The sequence below is a fragment of the Haliotis rufescens genome, unplaced genomic scaffold, assembly GCF_023055435.1.
Source record: "Haliotis rufescens isolate VD_foot unplaced genomic scaffold, xgHalRufe1.0.p SCAF_6, whole genome shotgun sequence".
NCBI classification, from domain to species: domain Eukaryota; kingdom Metazoa; phylum Mollusca; class Gastropoda; order Lepetellida; family Haliotidae; genus Haliotis; species Haliotis rufescens.
Window position 1 is genome coordinate 30,094,194 of NW_025964334.1, and position 20,094 is coordinate 30,114,287.

Below are 20,094 nucleotides of genomic sequence, written 5' to 3' on the forward strand. Positions count from 1 at the left end.
GGAATGCATCGACGTCAACAAATAATGAATGACGTCATGTGTTCCATGACAACCGAACCCTGATTATAATTATGCAGACGAACATCAATGAAGAGCATGTTCTCTCTTATATTATAATCGAAGGGAATGTATCATCAAAGCGATGTTCATGTTGGGCAGCAGAAAACAACTTTCACATATTTCAACTGGGAATTGATATTTTAAATGAAAAGCATGAATAGGCCTATATCGGTATACGTATACAATGCCTTTTTAGTTTGATTCTTGAATATTTGTATATAATATAAAATAATAATATTTGGACGTAATATCATTTTTCCGGATACCAATCTCGTTACTATTACACAGTAACCAAGCTATTTAAATACATGTATTGTATGCTAAATTTGTGTACTGAAACATCAAAATATGTGATTATTCGCAGAGCGTCATTTCTAATTACTGTACAACTTATTGTTAATGAAAGTGGTGATGGTATTTACATAAAAACAAAGATTCATTTAAATCATTTGGTTAGAGTAGGCTACATGTACCCATCACGAGAACACATTGTCATGATGTGGAGAAAGAATCGAAAAGGTTTTTACTAAATTGTTTGAACATCATTTCTCTACAAAAAGCCAACAGTATGTTTGCTTTGTTTTACATCTGACCAAAATGCCTACCAAGCTCATCCGATATTTGTATTAATAGAGCGTCGGGCATTGTTTTGTTGCTCTTGCAACTCAAACAGTAAGTGGTATATAAACGATATATTTAAGGCTACGAAAAGTAGACAATTGCTTTGATTAGTCTTGTGAGAAGACATTAAGGCAAGAAGTAGGCATTACGATAGGCTCCAGCTGTGTTCACCTTCTGTCTGATCTGGTTCTTTAAGCATATGAATCGGAATTTAATTGGATTGGCAAAATCAAAACAATTCGGGCTAGTGGTATACTTTAAGATTTAGGTATATCGATAATCTAATATCGTTCCAAAGTGATCAAGTAACGTTCTACTTATTTTCTTTCCTAAACTAGAAATAAAACAGACCAGTGAAACCATCTCATCTGTTCATGTTTAGGTCTATGAATAACGATTCAGAGGGACAAAAAACTCTCCGGAAGACTGTGACAAGAGGCATGACTTCAACTTTCCAATAGTAAACTTTCCCTTTATGTAGCAATGTTCTTGCAACATTTTGGTGTCTACATCTCACTACTTTGAGGTACAAAAGATCGCCATATCAGTCATTCAAAAAAAGCTCACGTAACTGATTCATAGAGTCAAAAGTGCGTTTAACAAGAAATAAAAAAGTACATGTAAAGGATTCTACTTTTCGAACGAATATAATTCCGTGGATATCAAAACAAAAACTACATGAAACTGATAATAATGATACAGTGAGTGAGTATTATTTTACGCCGCTTTTAGCAATATTCCAGCAATATCACGGCTGAGGACACCAGAAATGGGCTTCACACATTGTACCCATGTCGGGAATCGGACCCGGGTCTTCGGCGTGACGAGCGAACGCTTTAACCACTAGGCTACCCGACCGTCCCGATACAGAAACAGATACTAATATGCTTCATCAAAGCTAAAAAGGAAAACATATGATAGAGTGAACGCTCCATCAAACATGAACCTACCCTGTATCATCATAAGACGTTTCTTGTATTATAAAATTTGAACGGATATGTGATCCTGAAGGAAAATCCAATTCCTATTTTCATTTTATACATGTATCTTCAGTTAAAGCAAGAATAGTGCACAGTTGCTATCACACGTTATCCTAATTGCTTCTGTGTATGTTTACACTGTTAACTACTTATTTATTTTATTTACTTATGTCGTGGTGATTAGTCAAATAGCATCGACGTAAAATAAAACCTGACGCAATTACATTTAACATGTGAAAACCCAGCCAATTTTGTTATTTCAAAGACTTGTACAGTTACAGAGAGCATAACACGTGAACACCTGGTGTCATCGCTGATTTGTACTGATTCATACATGTAATGTTCACTCATATTTTGCCTCTTACGCCCAATGGCATCTGTTTCGGCGTGTTGATACTACTGATCTGTACTTATGTTTGAGCTGCATATGTTGCAGCGTTTGTGCACCATATGTTCTCATGTTTGTGCTATATCTGTACCTGTGCAAATAATAAGAAACACGGGGCGGGGTAGCCTAGTGGTTAAAGCCTTCGCTCGTCGATTCCCAATATGGGTACAATGTATAAAACCCATTTCTGGTGTACCCTGCCGAGATGTTGCTGGAACTAAAACCCATTCACTCACTCAGTACGTAACACGAATGTACATATCTGTTCTATTATTTTACCATAAGATACACCTCCTGTCCATAGTACCACGTGGGTAGCACGTGATTACCATATATTTCCTTTACATCCATCATCTCTTTATATGGCGAATAGCCATAATATTCAATTGGTTTCTGAGCTGCACACAGTGGAAATGGAACCTCGGTAATGCCAGTCCCCTACCAACGTTTGGGCAGAAATTATTCGTAATTTTACAGCCAGCATTGACAGAGATGAGAACCTTGCCATCATTCCTAAACCAACATGAAATAACGACTGGTAGAATTGATTAGAGCCCGAAACTCTGCTGCATGACCCAGTGGGATCTACAGCTGTGTCGAAAATAGGCGCGAATGTCGCTATTGATCAAACTTTACGGCAAGGATGTCTGAGTGCCGACTTTTGGCAATGCTTCAATCACCCCTCTTGATCATGTCTGTGATTTGCTATGTATGATTGATTACTCAAAGTTGATCCTTGTGACATGCTTTCATTTCTTTATCATTACATAATTAGTTCCAGGCTCGAGTAGTTACGCCGGGCTCAATTCTCAAGATTGAGGCTACTTAGCCGTTCATTGGGCTGTTGTATAGGTAAAGTGGGTCAACAAACAATTTGTATTTAAAAATCAGAACATATCGTATACTTTATTTGGAGGAACGGTAAGCGCAAAATATCCAGTACCTTGTCAGAGTGTTAATAATTCTGTACAAAGGCACCTTACGCATAACCTCTCCGTGTTGAGTCTCTGTATTTTTGTTTGTATCACCCTGTCTATCCTCCTCGCTATCTCTATACTCTCTCTCCTCACCTCCTCTGATTCTCGAATTTTTGTCTGTGTCTATGTCACTTTCTGTCCTGTTTCCCCTTCCTCACTGTAACATTGTCTTCTGCCTCCTTTCTCTCTGTGTCTCTCCCTCCTCTATCTCTCTCTCTCTCTCTCTCTCTGAGGCCCCCACTGTGTATACTCGTTTCTTATTTTCAGATTTTCTGTACCGCAGAACAACTATGCCTCGATCGATCTTTCATTCCGCCCCTTTGCTTCTCAATCTCTTGCCTTTCAGCCCCCATGCCTCTCAGCATCTCTGCCTTCAAGGTCTGTCTGTCCGCCTAACCCCCATATGCCATTCTCATGCCCCCCCCCCCCCCCCCCCCCCCCCAATCTACAATGTACACGATAACATTGTGTGAATATAATACTTTATTAAAAAGATCTTTATTTCCTATTGCAAAAGATCATGTTATAATTGTATTTAACACAAACAGGCTTGAACGCCACTTACTGGGAATAGTCAGGCCATATCACGGCAATGGGTCATCAGAAATGGGCTTCACATTTTGTACCGGTATTAGGGATCGAACACAATTGTGTGACCATGAAAACAATTTATATAATGGTACTTAAACAGAAAGCACTGTATGAGTGGGTGTGGATTGTCTGGTCAAGACTCGATTGTTTAGTGGCCGCCGTCGTGTAACAGGAGAAATGCCTTACATTTTGGTACAAATAGTGTAGGTGGCGGGCTCTACCGGTAGAGCAGGACATGCGAACTCATTTCGCGAACAACTGGTGAATTTCAGTGATCCATTCACGCGATTGTCACCACTATTATGCCTTTTACTACCAGTTGAATCTGTTTCGGTACATAATCGAGACTGATTATTTTATTTGTTGACGTTTTGTATTTAGTAATGTTCCAGCATCGCGGGGGACAACAGAAAATATTTTCACACTATGTACCCCATCGGGGAATCGAACCATGGCCTTTTTAACCTCTAGGCATGATGGCAACTGGAATCTACTGTGTATCATACGTTAATATGGAGACAAATATAGCAGTGAAACTGTTTCCCAGGGATTTGTTAATTATATTTTATGTATTTGAAATATTTTTTTTCAGCTCTTCTTCAGAACACGTAATTACAACGTCCGTCTATTGAAATTAGTAGCTTCCCAAAGATACACTTAATACTTCTTCATCTTTGATTGCCATTGATACGTGATGTAATTACCTAAACGCAATGCTTTGTTTCCAATGAGTATTGCCGTGATTAATTTGTCTACCGCGTGCCGCAACCTGTTGTAGAAAACCAGTGCTTTGCAAGCATTCATCGTTCCAGTAAGGAAACACTGACGAACTCGCGTTCATATTTTTCACTGACACTAGACTAAGAGTATCTGGTTCATTATATTGGGGATTGGGCGCCAGTCCCTGATTAAACGCCGGCATGCATTCGAGATTAGAAGACGAATTAGCAAATTACACAAAGCTGTAATGATATTTTCTTTAATATCTCTATTATTTGTTTTTTGTCACTTTACTCGAAATGGCATTACCTTAAGATTTGAAATTTAAAAACGCTTCGTTGTTATAGTTAACGATGATCGGAATTATTCCTGTAGTTAAATCATATTTTCTAAAACCATTAGATGAATGATTGCAAACGGTAACGCTAACTTGAATAATGATAGATGATTATTGAAATGAAAGGATTTTATAATTGAACAACTCTTTTTCATTTCCGTTTGATTTTCTCGCAGTTGCATGAAAATGCCTGGACATGAGGAAGTCAAGCATCGAGGAGTGTGCGAATTAGGCAACCGATTTAGCACAGCTATACAACAACGGCATGTGTCATCAATTTCATGTACTTGAACAATTAGTGATCGATAGTATGAGCACAAACAAATGTACGATGACACACAATCAGCCAGGTTCAGCTGCTAGTTGTTACATCCTGGTGACCACAAACCCAAACAGTATTCCAACCATCGTGACCATCTCGGTGTCGTCGCATCGTTTAACACACTAGGGTACCTGGGACATGTTCTAAGCTGGGATTAGTGATCAATTTCAAAGGGAATTAACATACATCCTTTGGCGAAGCAATAGGCTGATACATGTGATACGTCTTAACTATATAGAAATTATTATCCAAGTGTGTTTCCGTATCGTAAATATCATATGTAAGGAATATAAATTGTAATACATAAGAGGGGTGGCTGAAAGGTTCCGAGTGTAAATATGATGGACTGCGTTGATGGAGTTGGTTGCTAATTATATTTCAATACAAGCCCCTCTGACACTTCTGTCAACGAAGTTTGAGTGTCTGGATCCCATTGGTGTAGAAGGCTTGCTCCTGGTGGTTTAAACAATTTATCCACGGCAGAAATGACGTCATCAACTTTTTGCATACTTGTCAGACAGTTCTTTCTTCAAATTTGGGAAAAGGTGGAAATCTGATGGTGCCAAATCTGGTGAATATGGAGGATGTATGGCAACAAACAAATTTTGAACAACACACCTTTACTAAGCTTCTCACGACGTTTTGCCTTGACATTCTCAAGCAGTTGCCAAAGCAAATTAGCATAATATTGGCCATTAATGGTCTCACCATTTCAGGATGGAGTTCATCAGAACGATTCCTTTGAAATCCTAGTAAAACGAAACCGTCGCCTCATCAGCTGATGGAACAGACGTAAGCTTCTTTGGAGGAGGAGACGTTAGATGTTTCCACTGCTTTGGCTGTTAGTGGTGAACCCAAGACTGATCTTTGGTTAGAAATCGCTCAACAAAATCAGCTAAACTGCTTCAAAACGATATAGATTCACACAAGATATGATGAAACTGGGCCGTTTTGGATCAGTCGTCAGAAGCCTTCGAACCCAACCTGCTGAAACGTTTGTTATGCCATTCAGTCCTCAGAATATTATCTACTCTCTCATGAAAGATGCCTACTGTATTGGCTATGTGGCGTGTGGCTTCCTCTTCCACTCTTGAACGCCGCTGTCCACCTCTTGACAGTGGTAACGGAAGGAGCATCATCCCCTAACGTTGACACGATGTCTGCATGCATGTCTGCTAGAGTTAGTCCTTTCTACAACAGAGAATCACAAGTCACTTTGAAATCTGCAGAAATCTGCTGCCTGTTTTTGTATTTGGCTCAAATGCAGTCTGTTAAGGGTGTACTATACACCCTTCGTAGTTATAGGCTCAGAACTATTCAGTCATCCCTCGTAATTGATATCTTTGTAATGACATAATGACGATCATTGTATTTTCATTGGTAAGAAGTTTGTCATTTCCCAGCGGGGTATATGAAATTTGTGTCTTATCTGTCAGCGGGGTATATGAACAAAATTGCCCATTCAGTAACCAATCAGAACCGAGTATCTTAGTGCAAGGTAAGATAAGTACATTTACAAAAAAAACAATCTGAAATATCGATCAGCAGCAACTATAGTATATATTACATTGACAAAGGTATATGGTTACTGTGTGCAGATACCTTAAGTGATAGTTAAAAATTACAAATAGTTTGTGTAAGACTTCCGCCCGAATCCTCCCTCCAAAACTTATATACATGTATGTATATATACCTTTAAATTATATATATTTTTGGGAGGGATAAGGGCGGAAGTCTTACCATAGTTTGATGATATGGACTACACTGCTTTACATGATGATCAATAATCTAAGTTTGAACAAGACAAGCCTCTTCTCAAAACCGATCAGGTTGTTTCATGTTGTAATAGTGCATATTGGGTAAATAGAAAAAGTCATCACAACAACATTTTCTTTCCTTTTAAAGAACATCAAAATCAATGCAAAGCTTTCGAAAGTCTATAGCTACAACCCAATTCACCTCACCACTTTATATCTACTAAAACGAACATGTGTAGGGTCATGGACTTCTTGAGCTATGCAATAATTAATAACATGGTAACAGTAACTTACACGTACGCTCAACAGACCCAATTTGTTTCTTCTACTCATTTTTAAATATTCAAATATGTTTGCTAGAGAATTTCATTACAGCTCGCACTTGGTTCAGAGATTTTCAAATAGACTGCATTTTACATACTGGTACTGAATCAGGGGAGAAAATCTTACGATCTTGCCAAATTTTTTATTATCTCTTAAATATCTACAGAGGTGGAGGAAACATTGGGCCCGTTTCCAACATAGCCCCAAGAGTTGTCTACCTTGTTCGCCAGATTCCATCGGAGAGCCTTTATACCGACATTTGTCAAGCTGTAAAATGTTTTGTTGTTTATTTATTTAGCTAGTTCGGTCCTTTCATTATCCTGTTCTGTTTTTGTTTTCAGACTTTCATAAAGCTGTTCTGTGTTGGTTTAAAGTTTTTCAAGAAAAAGTTCGAGGTAAGGTGCATGTGGACAATACATATTGGATATCATTGTGATAAAATGTAGAATAAACTGTTTTCTTAGTTTATCTTTAATATTATTGTCATAATGGACATGGAGTTTTCACACCTTAATTATATAATTATACTGGCTTTTACTTGATGAGTGCAACTGTTGAGCTGGACATGCTTACCCTTGTCACGAACACTTGGTGTCATCACTGAGTTTTCAGTAATCCATTCCTTTTTTCAAGACTATATTGCCTTTTACGCCCTGTTTCGGCAGATATTCGAGGCTAATTATTCTTTTGTAGTGAATTTACACATTGTGTAAAATATTCTACTCATCAGGAGTTAAAGAACACCCTACTGTTTCATATGATTAAAATTAATCTGTCATGGTTGATGGGTATTGATACGCACAGCTTCGAATTGTGGGTGCTCTTTAACTTGTTTTGAGAAGTACTAGCATATATTTGACTAAACTAAACGGTGTTATGAAACGTGTTACATGAGGTCCGGGCACCTGTCCACAAATAAATCATAGCACTGTGATTGTTTTTCGCTTAGATCTTTCTATTGAACCAAACCCAGACAGCATGAAGCAACTGCTCCATCGTATTATTCATATGATATTAGAAAGTAGAATATAATAGACACAAAACTCATGATCAGATATCATATTGAACTATAACGTACGGGTTTGGCTTGTGTGACGATCTTAGCTGCCTTTGTTGTTATACATGTACATGTGAAAAACCTTGTATCATCCCTTCATGGAATGTTTATAATATAACTGCAGCTACAGAACTTTACTGTGCAATGACATACACAGAACTGCACAATTTCTTTTCCTGATATGGATTTGATATTTCTTCGCATTTACCTTTTGCGTAAAGCACTGATGCCATTAAAAAAGTCCACTTATTCATAGCAGGCACTAAACGATTGAAAGAGTTGAAATGGTTGTTTTCGGTTTTAGGTATTTGACGCCTTCATAGTGATAGCATCGTTTGCCTTGGATTTCATCTTTCTGGACAGCCGCTGGTATGAGACAGGGAAAGATGCTACAACGATCCTCGTCTTGTTACTACCATGGAGAGTAGTGAGGATTGTAAATAGTGAGTAATCTGTAAACTTCCGCAGTGAATCGCATAAAGAATGTAGAAACGGCTCTGCACCTACATTGTTTTGAATGCATATATCCTCCGTGAGGCTTCTCGGCGGAATAACTTCCACCACCCAAATTTGTTACAGACGCTTACTGATTTGATTCCTCGTACACTGACGGTGTGGATCTATTTTATCAAGTATTGGTTTGTGTGATTAAGACACGATACTTGTAGATTTTGAATGATGCTGAGTCCTGCGTGAAACGATATTAAGTCATTCAAGTTTTGTTTAGCCTGGTATGGTTTGAATTATCCATGCCTCAATGATTGAAGGAAAATGACACAAGCATTGACTTCAGATCTTAAGTTTGCTGACTGACATTGTCCTTCTTTTACCATAGTGAGTGAGTGAGGTTTTACGCCGCTTTTAGCAATATTCCAGCAATATCACGGCGGGGGACACCAGAAATGGGCTTCACACATTGTACCCATGTCGGGAATCGAACCCGGGTCTTTGGCGTGACGAGCGAACGCTTTAACCACTAGGCTACCCGACCGCCCCTTTTCCATAGTGAGTGAGTTGGGATTAACTGTGCTCTTAAATCACCAAGTATAAACTTAATGTAGGAATGTCATGTCCCTAAATTGAGGCAGGTCACACATTTACCACTTCGGTGAATTATGTATGTTGCTGAATCTGGGATTCGAACACTCGAACAGCGGATCTTGGTGGACAAATGGACGTAGCTTTGCATTGCAAAATGCGGGGCTGTATGTCACTTAAATTAAACCAGAGCCAAAGTTGTATATTTTCGCATTTCACGTTTCGCATTCTCGATGTCTATCTTTAAATGATACATGTTCATTTCAGGTTTCCTGATGACGGTGAATCATAAACACCATATTGAAATGATGACCATAAAACGCGCTAAAAAGAAGAGTGAGGTGAAGAACGCAAAGCTGAACACATTACTGGCAGAAATACGGGTATGTATGACCAATACGTATGCCATCAGTGACGGTATGTATGACATCAGTGCCGGGTATGTATGGCACCAATTGTGTTTATGCATGACATCATTGACAGGCATGCATGACATCAGTAAATGATATCTACATCTATGAAGGTTATTTATCATGACATCAACGACAGCTATGCGTGACATCAGGTGCGGATATGTATAAATCAGCGATAGTGTTTATTAAATCAGTTACTGGTATGCATGGCAGCAGCGATGGATATTAATAACATCATTGACGAGTTCGTATAACATCAGTGACGGGTATGTATGAAACCAGTGGCGAGTATATATGTCATCAGTGACGGGTATGTAGGAAATCAGTAAAGAGTACGTATGGCAGCAGTAACGGGTTTCCATGGCAGCAGTAACCGGTGTGTGACGAAGCACACACAGTTCGGCACACTACTGGCAGAAATAGAGGTATGCTGAACCTAATGACGGGTTTGTTCTTGAACAAGACTGGCAGAAATACGGGTGTATATGACCAACAGTGACGAGTATAATAAAACTAAAAACCACCCGTCTGAACACCCGATCCTTGACGGGTATGTTGTGAATTGAAAGACGACTTGCTGAACACAGTACGGGTATGTATATAGCATGATCCCAGGTCAGAATAGGTCCCCCGTACTTCATGTGTGTCCTTACAGTCGACTGTATTGGTGATTGGGTGGTCAGGCTCTGTGACGTGGCTGTCATCGTTCCTCGATCGCTTGGATCGTTGATCATGCTTTCACTCACTGTGTCGAGCCCAGACACGATTATTTACATGTGGTCGGAATATTGCTGACTGTGGCGTTAAACTCACATATAAGTGTGCATTATTTAACACTCCACTTGCAGACAATCAGGTAAGTATAATGTAGTGTGTAGCAGGTACTCACAAAACATATAGCGCAGATTTGGTTACGTAACTACCACCAGTGTAAATATCATGATATGATGTAGCATAGAAAGGAATTCTGTAACATAATCTAGAAGGTATGATGTACAGCGTTCACCCATAACTGATTTGATTTCGACCCCCATTCAATTTGCGAAGCCTATTCTGTGTAATGTCACATGAAGATTTAAAAGGTGGTGTAAAACGATCCTGAATAACTGACTTTAGAACTCGAGTGCTGTTTATGAGGCCAGAGTGAGCAATCTGCATTACTTCTTTAAGAAATTGTCACAGTACTGCAAAATATTTTGACTTCGCCTGCACACGGTAATTGGATATTGGTTGCTCAGTGGTTAATTTAAAGTATTTTCTAATCGGTCAGATGATCTAGGTTCTATTCCTACGGGTACAAACTGTGAATCCCAACGTTGGAACGTTGGTATGTCTCGATATTTAACCATTAATATAAGAACGCGGTAAAACCCTTGACACTTACTCACTCACTGAAAGGTCATTCGAGTGTGTATTATTGGTATGCATGGCAGCAGTGATGGATATTTATGATATCATTGACGAGTACGTATAACATCAGTGACGGGTGAATATTGCAGTATCGAATGTGGTTTCAATACTCTATTTCTCAAATACCCAAGTTGTCAGACATGTCAACAAGGAAGGGCTGTGATGATAGGCTAAGTCTGCCTATTGTTACCATGGATCAGCCCAGATTGTCTGAGAGAATCTCAATTGACACATCGTTCTATTCATATCTTAGATCAGTTAAATATTTTTCCCAAATCATGTTTAAAAAAATCAAATATGATACTTAAAATAACGGCCCGTTTTAGAATATATCATAATCCTGTTTAACACATTCAAATAGGAACATATCTATTGAAAAAATAAAGCCGAGCCCAAACAAACTTTTAAACTAAACTTTTAATAATATTTTTATTTTTTCACCAAATAGCCCAAAGGTTAAATAATTAAGATACTATTTTATAAGTTAAAAATTATATCAAATTGACCTTTGTTAGGTGATAAAACATGTTATGTTTACCACAGCCTTTGTTTTTTATAAGAAACTGAAAACCGAAGGATCAGCTTGTCCGTGGAGCCTATGCCACAGGGAACGTATCAACGGATGGATTAGTTATCCACTCAACCATGACCTATGCGATTATAAGCTATCTGACCAGTGGGGTGTCTGTCAAACGGGGAGACACCTTGAATGTACAGTCTTAGATATGCATGGATGTAGTATTTTATCTGGCGTTGCTACTGAACAAATTTACGTATTTTTATGAGATTTTGGACATTCAAAGAGTAATTGGTTCGAACCCCATGATAGAGGATACCAATGAGAGTAGATTAGCTTTGTCTTTTAAGAACGAATTAAACGCTTTCATAATGATCTTTGGTATTGTGAGAGAATTCTAAACGTCTGTAAAACATGTTTTCGAAAGGTTTGTAATGTAATAATCTGTTGGTAAACCGAAAACAAATGTATTATATTTAGAAAAAAAAGAATGATAGGATTTCGAAAAGCAGAAAATCGGATTATTGCGACCAAATTAGACATATTTAAGAGTGGTACTTGCATTCATGACCCAGGATCGCTCTAAAGACAAGAGACACCCAGTGGATGCAATATGTCATTCATCGAAGCGGCTTGTCTCAGAGAAGAGCCGTTGTTCTTTCCTTTGATGGAATGGTGGTACAGTATGCGCCTACATGTTAACGTCGTTCTGCAACTGATCGAAGAGCATCTAAAATGGATGGTGTCTGTGTACGCCTACTTTTTGCGTAGCCATGAGTTGTTGATATAATGGTTACAATAAAATTAGGTCTATGCATTTCATCAAATACATCCAGATGAAGGCCCCAAAATTACCTAACAGCTTAAAGATGTCTTGCTAGGAGAGTTATATCAATCCGTAAAATGCAAAGAGTACGAGTCACATTGTTTTCGGCGTTTATTTATAATCAGTAGGCCTACACATACAAATATTTCACAAATGCGGGATTTAATTGATTTGTTAGGAGATTTTTCTTCCCGTTGAGTAGGTTAACTAAACTGCCGGGCAAAAGAAAGTATTCACCCATGTTTGATGTTGGCTTAATATGAAAGAATTCTATTGAAATGTATTTCATACGGGTTCATTCATTCATAGCTGTGTTTCGGCGACTGTTTACAGCCAAGTAACGTTTTGATAACGTTTGTAATTTTTGCGTCAAATCCTTTTTCAGGTGTATTCTTACTTTTGTCCGGGAGTTTACTTCCAGTAATGCCAAAACATCTAGTAGGGCAAGGGAAGTAACTCTTTAACATCTCCCAAAACATTTCTCTTTCGTTTCACTTTTGCTTTTTTACTCTACCGACAATAGTTTTACGGATCGCTTTACGAACGTGACATATATTTATATTTCACCCTCCGACCATATGGTTTCGAAAATACATCCGTAAACCAAATAATTTTAAACCATATCTCTTGGGGATGCACAAATGTTGGTACTGTCGGGGGAAACGCTTATTGTTGTCAAACAGCGGTACAATAATGTCCCGATAGTTACATATATTATTAAAGGGCAGTTATGAACACATTTTCCCTGAAACAGACGTGCAGAACATATTTTTTGTGAATTGTATGGTCTGAAGTAAACTAAACGTGATATATACCAAGTGATCAAATGGACAAATTCATCCTTTAGCAACCATTTTACATGTTACTAATAATCACCATCACCATCACCATCACCATCATTCAGATTGTTCATGTTGATGTGATGTTATTGCAGAAAGACGTCCAGCTGTTAGTCGCCCTGTGCAAAAGCAAAGACATCCCCGAAATTGAAATATCAGCATGCGTTTGTAAGTATACGAAAAAATGAATAAATTCACATTTGTATATCTCTTCTAGGTAAATATTATTTTTATATCCGAATGATTTATTTCATGTCACAAAATGAGGTAACAACGAATGACGTCATCGTTACAAAACTTTTCCGCATCTCTACTCTCATTCATGTTTACCGTATGCAGGACGGGGTTGTAATTATTTCCTATGTTGACGCTCTGTTATCTTTAACGGAAACTATGCATCTCGGCTGCTTCTATCGACGATAGAAAGATTGAATTCTGTCGTAAGGTCACTCTTATGATTATGGAAAGGCTCTTGTCGCTTTTATTTGAAAATATCATATCAGAAGACATCTTCACGTGATTTCAGAAAAAAAATCAACTTTGAAAATGGTAAGGTATATCGTAATATGATAAGATAATACAGTATAACATTGAAACTAGAAAAACAACATTGTCTTATATTATAGTTTTATGAGTGAAAATGTTGGTGCACAACAAATATACCCGAATGCCCCGACAAAACCCGATTTAAACTCTGTAGTGGCGAAAAAAGTAAATGTGCGGGGATATGTGTATAAATACCTGAAAATTAAAAGTATTTGTGATTATCTGGACGTTATTGCTTTAACGATTAATCCTCATTCGAGTTTTAATACTTTGAAAATCTTTAAAAAGCTCATAAAACACAATTCTACAACCCAGTCAAATACAACTGATGTTTAAACGTTAAAGACAAAATTTAGACGTTTGAATTATATATATTTTGAATAAGCATAATATTAATAAGCCCATGCGCGTTAAGTATAATCAGAGCTTTTTTCTCTGTTGTGTCTGTGTATATTAGTTAATATCACTTGATTCTTCTAAATGACCACGTGACCAAATAATAATAATTTCAGATGGCAAAGGGCGACATAATGCAACAATAGCCGCCATGTCTTCATTCGCATCTCTCATGCTGATCAGTACACTGGGTAAAAACGCTATATACGAGGACGAAATATATGGCAAACTCTTCAGAGAGGCTCTGGCAGACGAAGACGAAGACGAGGACGAAAACGGAAATGACGTAAAAGAGGATACGGAAGTGGACGAAGCGATTGAGATTGATGTAAAACCAGCCAAAAAGGTAGAGACTAAGAAAAAGAAGCCCAAAAAAGTTCTTTGGAAGCGAAGTCATACGGTTCCTCGTAGAAGTCATAGTATTGAAAATATTGAAAATGGGAACGTGTTTTACGTCAACGATGGTTTCTTAAGTGCGACAGCCAAAGATGATAGAGCTGCGTCGGAAGAAGCACGTAGAGCTAGTTTTCACAGTAAAGCCTCAGTTCGTAGTACACCAGGGTACACGAGGGGGAGCAATTATGTGGTGAGTGGTGAGGACTATTTTTCTTCTATTATTCATCCTCTGACCAAAGGAGAACACTTCAGGGAAATCAAGGCCCTGGACCAACTGGTGAACGTGTTGTCGCTTCGTATCTACTTAGTCACCTGGCACTTGCCAATGAACACAAACATTACTGGCCAGTAAACTGTTAATTCATATTGCTTTCAAAATCGACACTTATTAGTAGATATGGGAGGTAGGCGAGGGTCAGCTGATGGCTTTGAGAAAATGTTATCCAAATCGTTAAAAACACGTTTGTGTGATAATTTTATGATGGAGATCAATCGAGCTGTTTGTGATTGATTTAATTACAATTAGAAACCGAATGTGGGAATATGACAGTGGAGCATACTCACATATACTAACCAAACCCCAACATACTTAAAATAGTATACGTTAGATGACATAATCTGATTCGATTGATGGATAGAGTCGGCTGACAGTGACCTTCGTGCATTCGAACCCGGGTTAAAAATAATGGCCAGTTTCTTTTGGGGTCTGCCTGTTGACTGAGTAGAAGACTGGTGAAAAGGTCTGTACGGAACAGACAACGGGTGCCAGTTTAGGATCTGGATATTCCCCAGATCAATGACAAATGTGTCATAAGCTTTTTTTGGTTTGCTTATATATTCTAGTTCATCCTCGCCACAAAGACCGTTTGGTACACTTTGCTGCTCTTCTTTTGCACTTTCATAGGTTTTAATCTTTTATTTGACAGACCGTGTTTTGACTTAGCATCGGCTGATGGTAACATGGTCGACGGTGGCGCATCATGGCACTACGATTATGGCGAAGGTTAAGTTAACCGCGTAAAGCACAGGGCGTACTTTCCGTGAAGTGTATCACTTGTTAGAGGGTGTTATTTTCTATTTTAGCAATACTAACAATTTAACTGCTTTATTTGTGGGAAATTTTTTGCGATTTAGTTCATGAGGAAAAATGATATTGACTTTACATCTTACAATGGGTAATAGTAAGTGCAATCGTGAATGAAATATTTATGTTTTGGCTTTACATCTTACAACAGCAAATATTCAAATATTAGTAAGTGCAAACCTGAATGAAATAATTATGTTTTGGCTTTACATCTCACAACAGGTAATATTAGTAAGTGCAATCATGAATGAAATAATGATGTTGGCTTTACATCTTACAGCCGTAAATGTGAGTATGTAACATATTGTCATCGTATAAAGGCATGTAAATTTATGCATATAAATTCCAAACTACAGTGCCATTTAAAGAAACCACAAGAAAAATATTACAGCCTCACAAATGACTGTTTTACAAATGGTAGTTTGGAACCTGTATCACAAGTTCATAATGTCGAAAATAGAAAATTCATTTGATTAAATTCGGAAAAAACATCAAATATGATTCTTTAAAATCTATCTTAAATGGGTAACTGTGATATATTTTGCATTATAAACTGCACTGACAGCTAATTAAAAGAGTAGAAAAATATGGGGAAACAAATCAAGTCACATTTGGATCAAGTCACATCAATCTTGACACCATGTATAATATGAATCAACAACCATTAACTAGTTATGAAGAAAAAAATGAAAAAGAATATATTCAGTCACACCACAATTAAATATCAAAGGCAGAGACACTTGGTACAAATCGAAAATTATTCATGTGATATGGTAATCAGTACAAGAAATGACTCCCAAAATGTAATTTCCACAAGTATATGTAGACTTACATCCTAAATGTTCTGTTGCAGACTTTCGAAGTCACAACACAAGTAACATACCTCTGAGGCGCGAGGACAACTCCGAAGAAGAGATCAATGTGTGATACGAAGAGCACCCCAGGACCCTACAACGTCTAGTCTTTTATCAAATATCCCATTATTCTTCTAATGCAATATATGCCTGCACGGGGTTGTTTTTTATCAGCTTCATTTAGAAAGTTGTCCTGAAGAGTACCTGTTCGAGAAGTATTCTTTACAGGAGTTTCCACTATTCCTTGTTGATATGATCATTGTTGTCATAATGCCTTACAACTCTGAAAATTTAACATCCTTATACGTAGATAATACAAATGCATTATTGAAGATGACGTTACGTATATTGGACGTTAAAACATAAAAATATCAAAAATTGCATGACAGTTTCATGTCAAATATAATTTTCACCTCTAATAGGATGAGTTTATGTTTATTAACAGATAAAAATTCATTAAAGAAATCATAAGCTACAGTGATTCTTACTCTCAAATCAATATATCTTGTCATGTGCGCCTTCACTTTAATCTGCCAAAGGTGCTTTTACTGTTTCAGGGTGAAGTACTTCAGTCAACCAAATGTCTTACGCCACAGGGTATAATTTGTTCTCCTGAATCTACCCTCTATAAATACAGCTGGTGTTTGATTTTCTTACCAGACCAAGTTATCATATTTGGTATGTTATCACGGGTTATAGTCAAAATGACCGCAACACATTGGTTAAAATGGCCTTAAAAGCAGTCAAAGTGACCACACACTTCTAGTTCAAATTGCCACATAAAAAGTCAAAATGTCCGCACTAAAAATGTGAAAATAACATTTGTATGTTATATATCCTTTTTTCATTTCATATGACATATCTTAACAGCAGTTTAGGCATCAAGATCACATAGCCGCTTCCCATTTTCACTAGGGTTTGAGGCCATTTTGATTTTTTATGTGGCTATTTTGACCAGGGTGTCTGTGGCCACTTTGACCTGTTCCCTGAAAACACTTGGTAGGGACAGCGCAAGAACATCATCCAAATTTAAATTCACCTTGGTATATTGATGTTTAAGAATAGGATTTGCCAAGAGAAGATATCACAGTAATTCATGATCTCAAAAATATGGCATTAAAATTAATTTTAGAAATAATGAAAAAATTGAATTTATTTTCAACATTAAAGAAACATCCGACAGACAATTAATCAGTTTGATATTTCCTTACTGGAAATCAAACTTTGATACATTTCATAACTGAAATCTGATGATATATTGCAAGCAGTGCCGTATTATAGTACTGGCAGAACGTTCATATATCATTCTTTAAATGTAATATTTAAGACATGTATGCATCATTAGTGTTAATGTTCAAAACAAAGTCACTAATTTCTTTTTGAAATATATTTCGTTGTCTGGATATCCTTCTAGGACGAACTGGAGGTAATATGCAAAAGCTGATGAAGTCCTTGCTCGTCGTTTCATTTTCGTTTTTGAACTTCTATTTTGCACTGTTATCTGACGTTTTCGCCACATCTACACAGCTGACACCAAGTGGCTAAGTTCTTTTATGTACTTTACTACGTACTTTACGATATACTTTAGAATGCACTACACTGAGTAGTGTTCTCCTGTACTACAGTTAGCATCAGACGCCACGGCAATTGCGACTGTAACTGGAACTCAGTTCTATTTGGTTCCTCAGGCAAACATGTTTGCTTCGCTTACAGCTATCAGTGAATTAAACTATGCATAGACATCACGTGTTTGTAAAATATGTAAATTTGTTTCATGTTAACTTAACTGAAGTGCGATACTGAACTAAATTCAATATTTCATTTGACTAGGTCCATCATTCTGTATGTGAAAACCTTTCTGAACAACGAAACAATACCAGATTTCTTGTAGAATTTACATTTCCGACTTGAAACATCAAGTGACATCAAGATATTTAACATCCTCGTTTTATTACATTAACATGGTTTAAAAGGTACTGCAAAGAATCTACGCGCCATATCCGCCATCTTATACCTCAAATACATTTAAGATACAGACTGAGGGAATACCTCTTTCAAAGTTAACCGTACAAAAAATAAAACCGATAAAAAGTTTTGCTTTGACGAGCAAATTTTGATTCTACGAATCGCTGGTGTATGCAAAAAAGATATTGTGAACAAGCCTTCTACTTCTATACATAACCATTTTTTATCATTACTACTATTATTCCCAGAATGCACAATTAATTCGTAATTATTTGACCGAGTGACGTTTAAGGTCGCTTTCAACAACAGTTTTTATCAATGGCTGTCAGCTTAATGTGACAATAAATTCCAGAGTACCGCAGGTTGTAGATATTTTCCGCATTAATGGAACCCACGCGCACGCGCATGGTTTGTCATAATCAGAGTGAATATCAAATTTGATTTCGCGATGAACGCATCCTGGCACAGCTAAGACGCATAACTTTATATAGCTTATTGTGGCGCCATGCCACTCAGCTGCACCTAGGGATCGCTGTGGACAAGGTTGTAGGCAATAAATGCCGAAGGAAGGAGCGATGTAGATTTAACCCAAACCTAAAACAACTATTAAAGATTGAAATCAAAAGTGTATGTCAAATACACATAAAAATATGTATACTTGATCCAGGTTTCTATTTCCGGACAAACCCCTCTGTATATATGACGGTGGGATATTCTCGTACTAACATTTTTACTCATGCAGACTTTCTGTAAGTTCATGAGAGTTGTCAGAAAATTACATGAAGCTTTATGAAAAAAATATAATATTATAAGAAGGTACCCAGCGCATTTCTAGAGTCAGTCCAGTCGTGTGTGCACAGTGTTAGGCATATTCGGAGTTTCGGGCTAACTATCCTTGCTGACAATTAACAATACAGCAATAAAAATGTGTTTTCGATTATGATGTATGGTTGATACATACCTGTAACTTGTTGACATATTAAATCAATGCCTCATTATATTACTGGCAAAACGCTCATATATCATTCTTTGAAAATGATATTCTGTCCTAATCGACATGTTTATTGTCTTAGACGTACGTGCATTTTGACGTTGCCAATAGTATTGTGTTCAGGACGAATGTTAACAGTTAAAACCCAACAACCAATAGTGATTCTGTTTTTAATGTTCTGTCATTATCATAATGCTGTAAGCCAAAGGTTCATCAAGTAAACAGGTTCCGTAAAGACCAAAAAGTGACCAAATATATATATATATATATATATATATATATATATATATATATATATATATATATATATATATATATATATATATAAATCCAGAAATTATTGAGATAATGGTCAGAGAATCTGGACTGAGTGAATTGGGTTTTAAGCCGCTTTCAGCATTATTCCAGTCATATCACGGCGGGTGACACAAATAATGGGCTCCACACATAGAGCGGGACCCGGGTCTTCGGCGTGACGTGCCAAAGCTTTAACAACTAGGCTCCCCGAACGTTCCTAGATCATCTGGAAGAAGATCGTTGCACGTTTGTGAAAATTCCAAGCACTGTATGAGGATAGAGGCTAACACTTCAATTGATATCAACACCGAACAATGTGACAATGCATATCACTGCTGGAAAACGGAGTGACAATGCCCAACAATATCGTAATGTAAAATCATACACG

The 20,094-nt window shown here is 37.4% G+C and overlaps 1 protein-coding gene across 5 annotated transcripts in view; it reads left to right on the forward strand.

Moving 5' to 3' along the window:
- The window catches only part of LOC124141029, a 65,912-nt gene extending 46,226 nt beyond the window's left edge, over positions 1-19,686 (forward strand). For 3 of the 5 annotated variants that reach the window (XM_046508885.2, XM_048386101.1, XM_046508888.2), the window contains 6 exons: positions 7,419-7,472; positions 8,439-8,577; positions 9,440-9,555; positions 13,273-13,345; positions 14,236-14,712; positions 16,453-19,686. In XM_046508885.2, the coding sequence (XP_046364841.1) occupies positions 7,419-7,472; positions 8,439-8,577; positions 9,440-9,555; positions 13,273-13,345; positions 14,236-14,712; positions 16,453-16,526 (933 nt within the window). In that variant the 3' untranslated portion in view covers positions 16,527-19,686. The remainder of the gene's footprint in view (positions 1-7,418; positions 7,473-8,438; positions 8,578-9,439; positions 9,556-13,272; positions 13,346-14,235; positions 14,713-16,452) is intronic. The other 2 variants (XM_046508886.2, XM_046508889.2) reach the window with 2 other exon arrangements.
- The last annotated feature ends 408 nt before the right edge of the window (positions 19,687-20,094 follow it).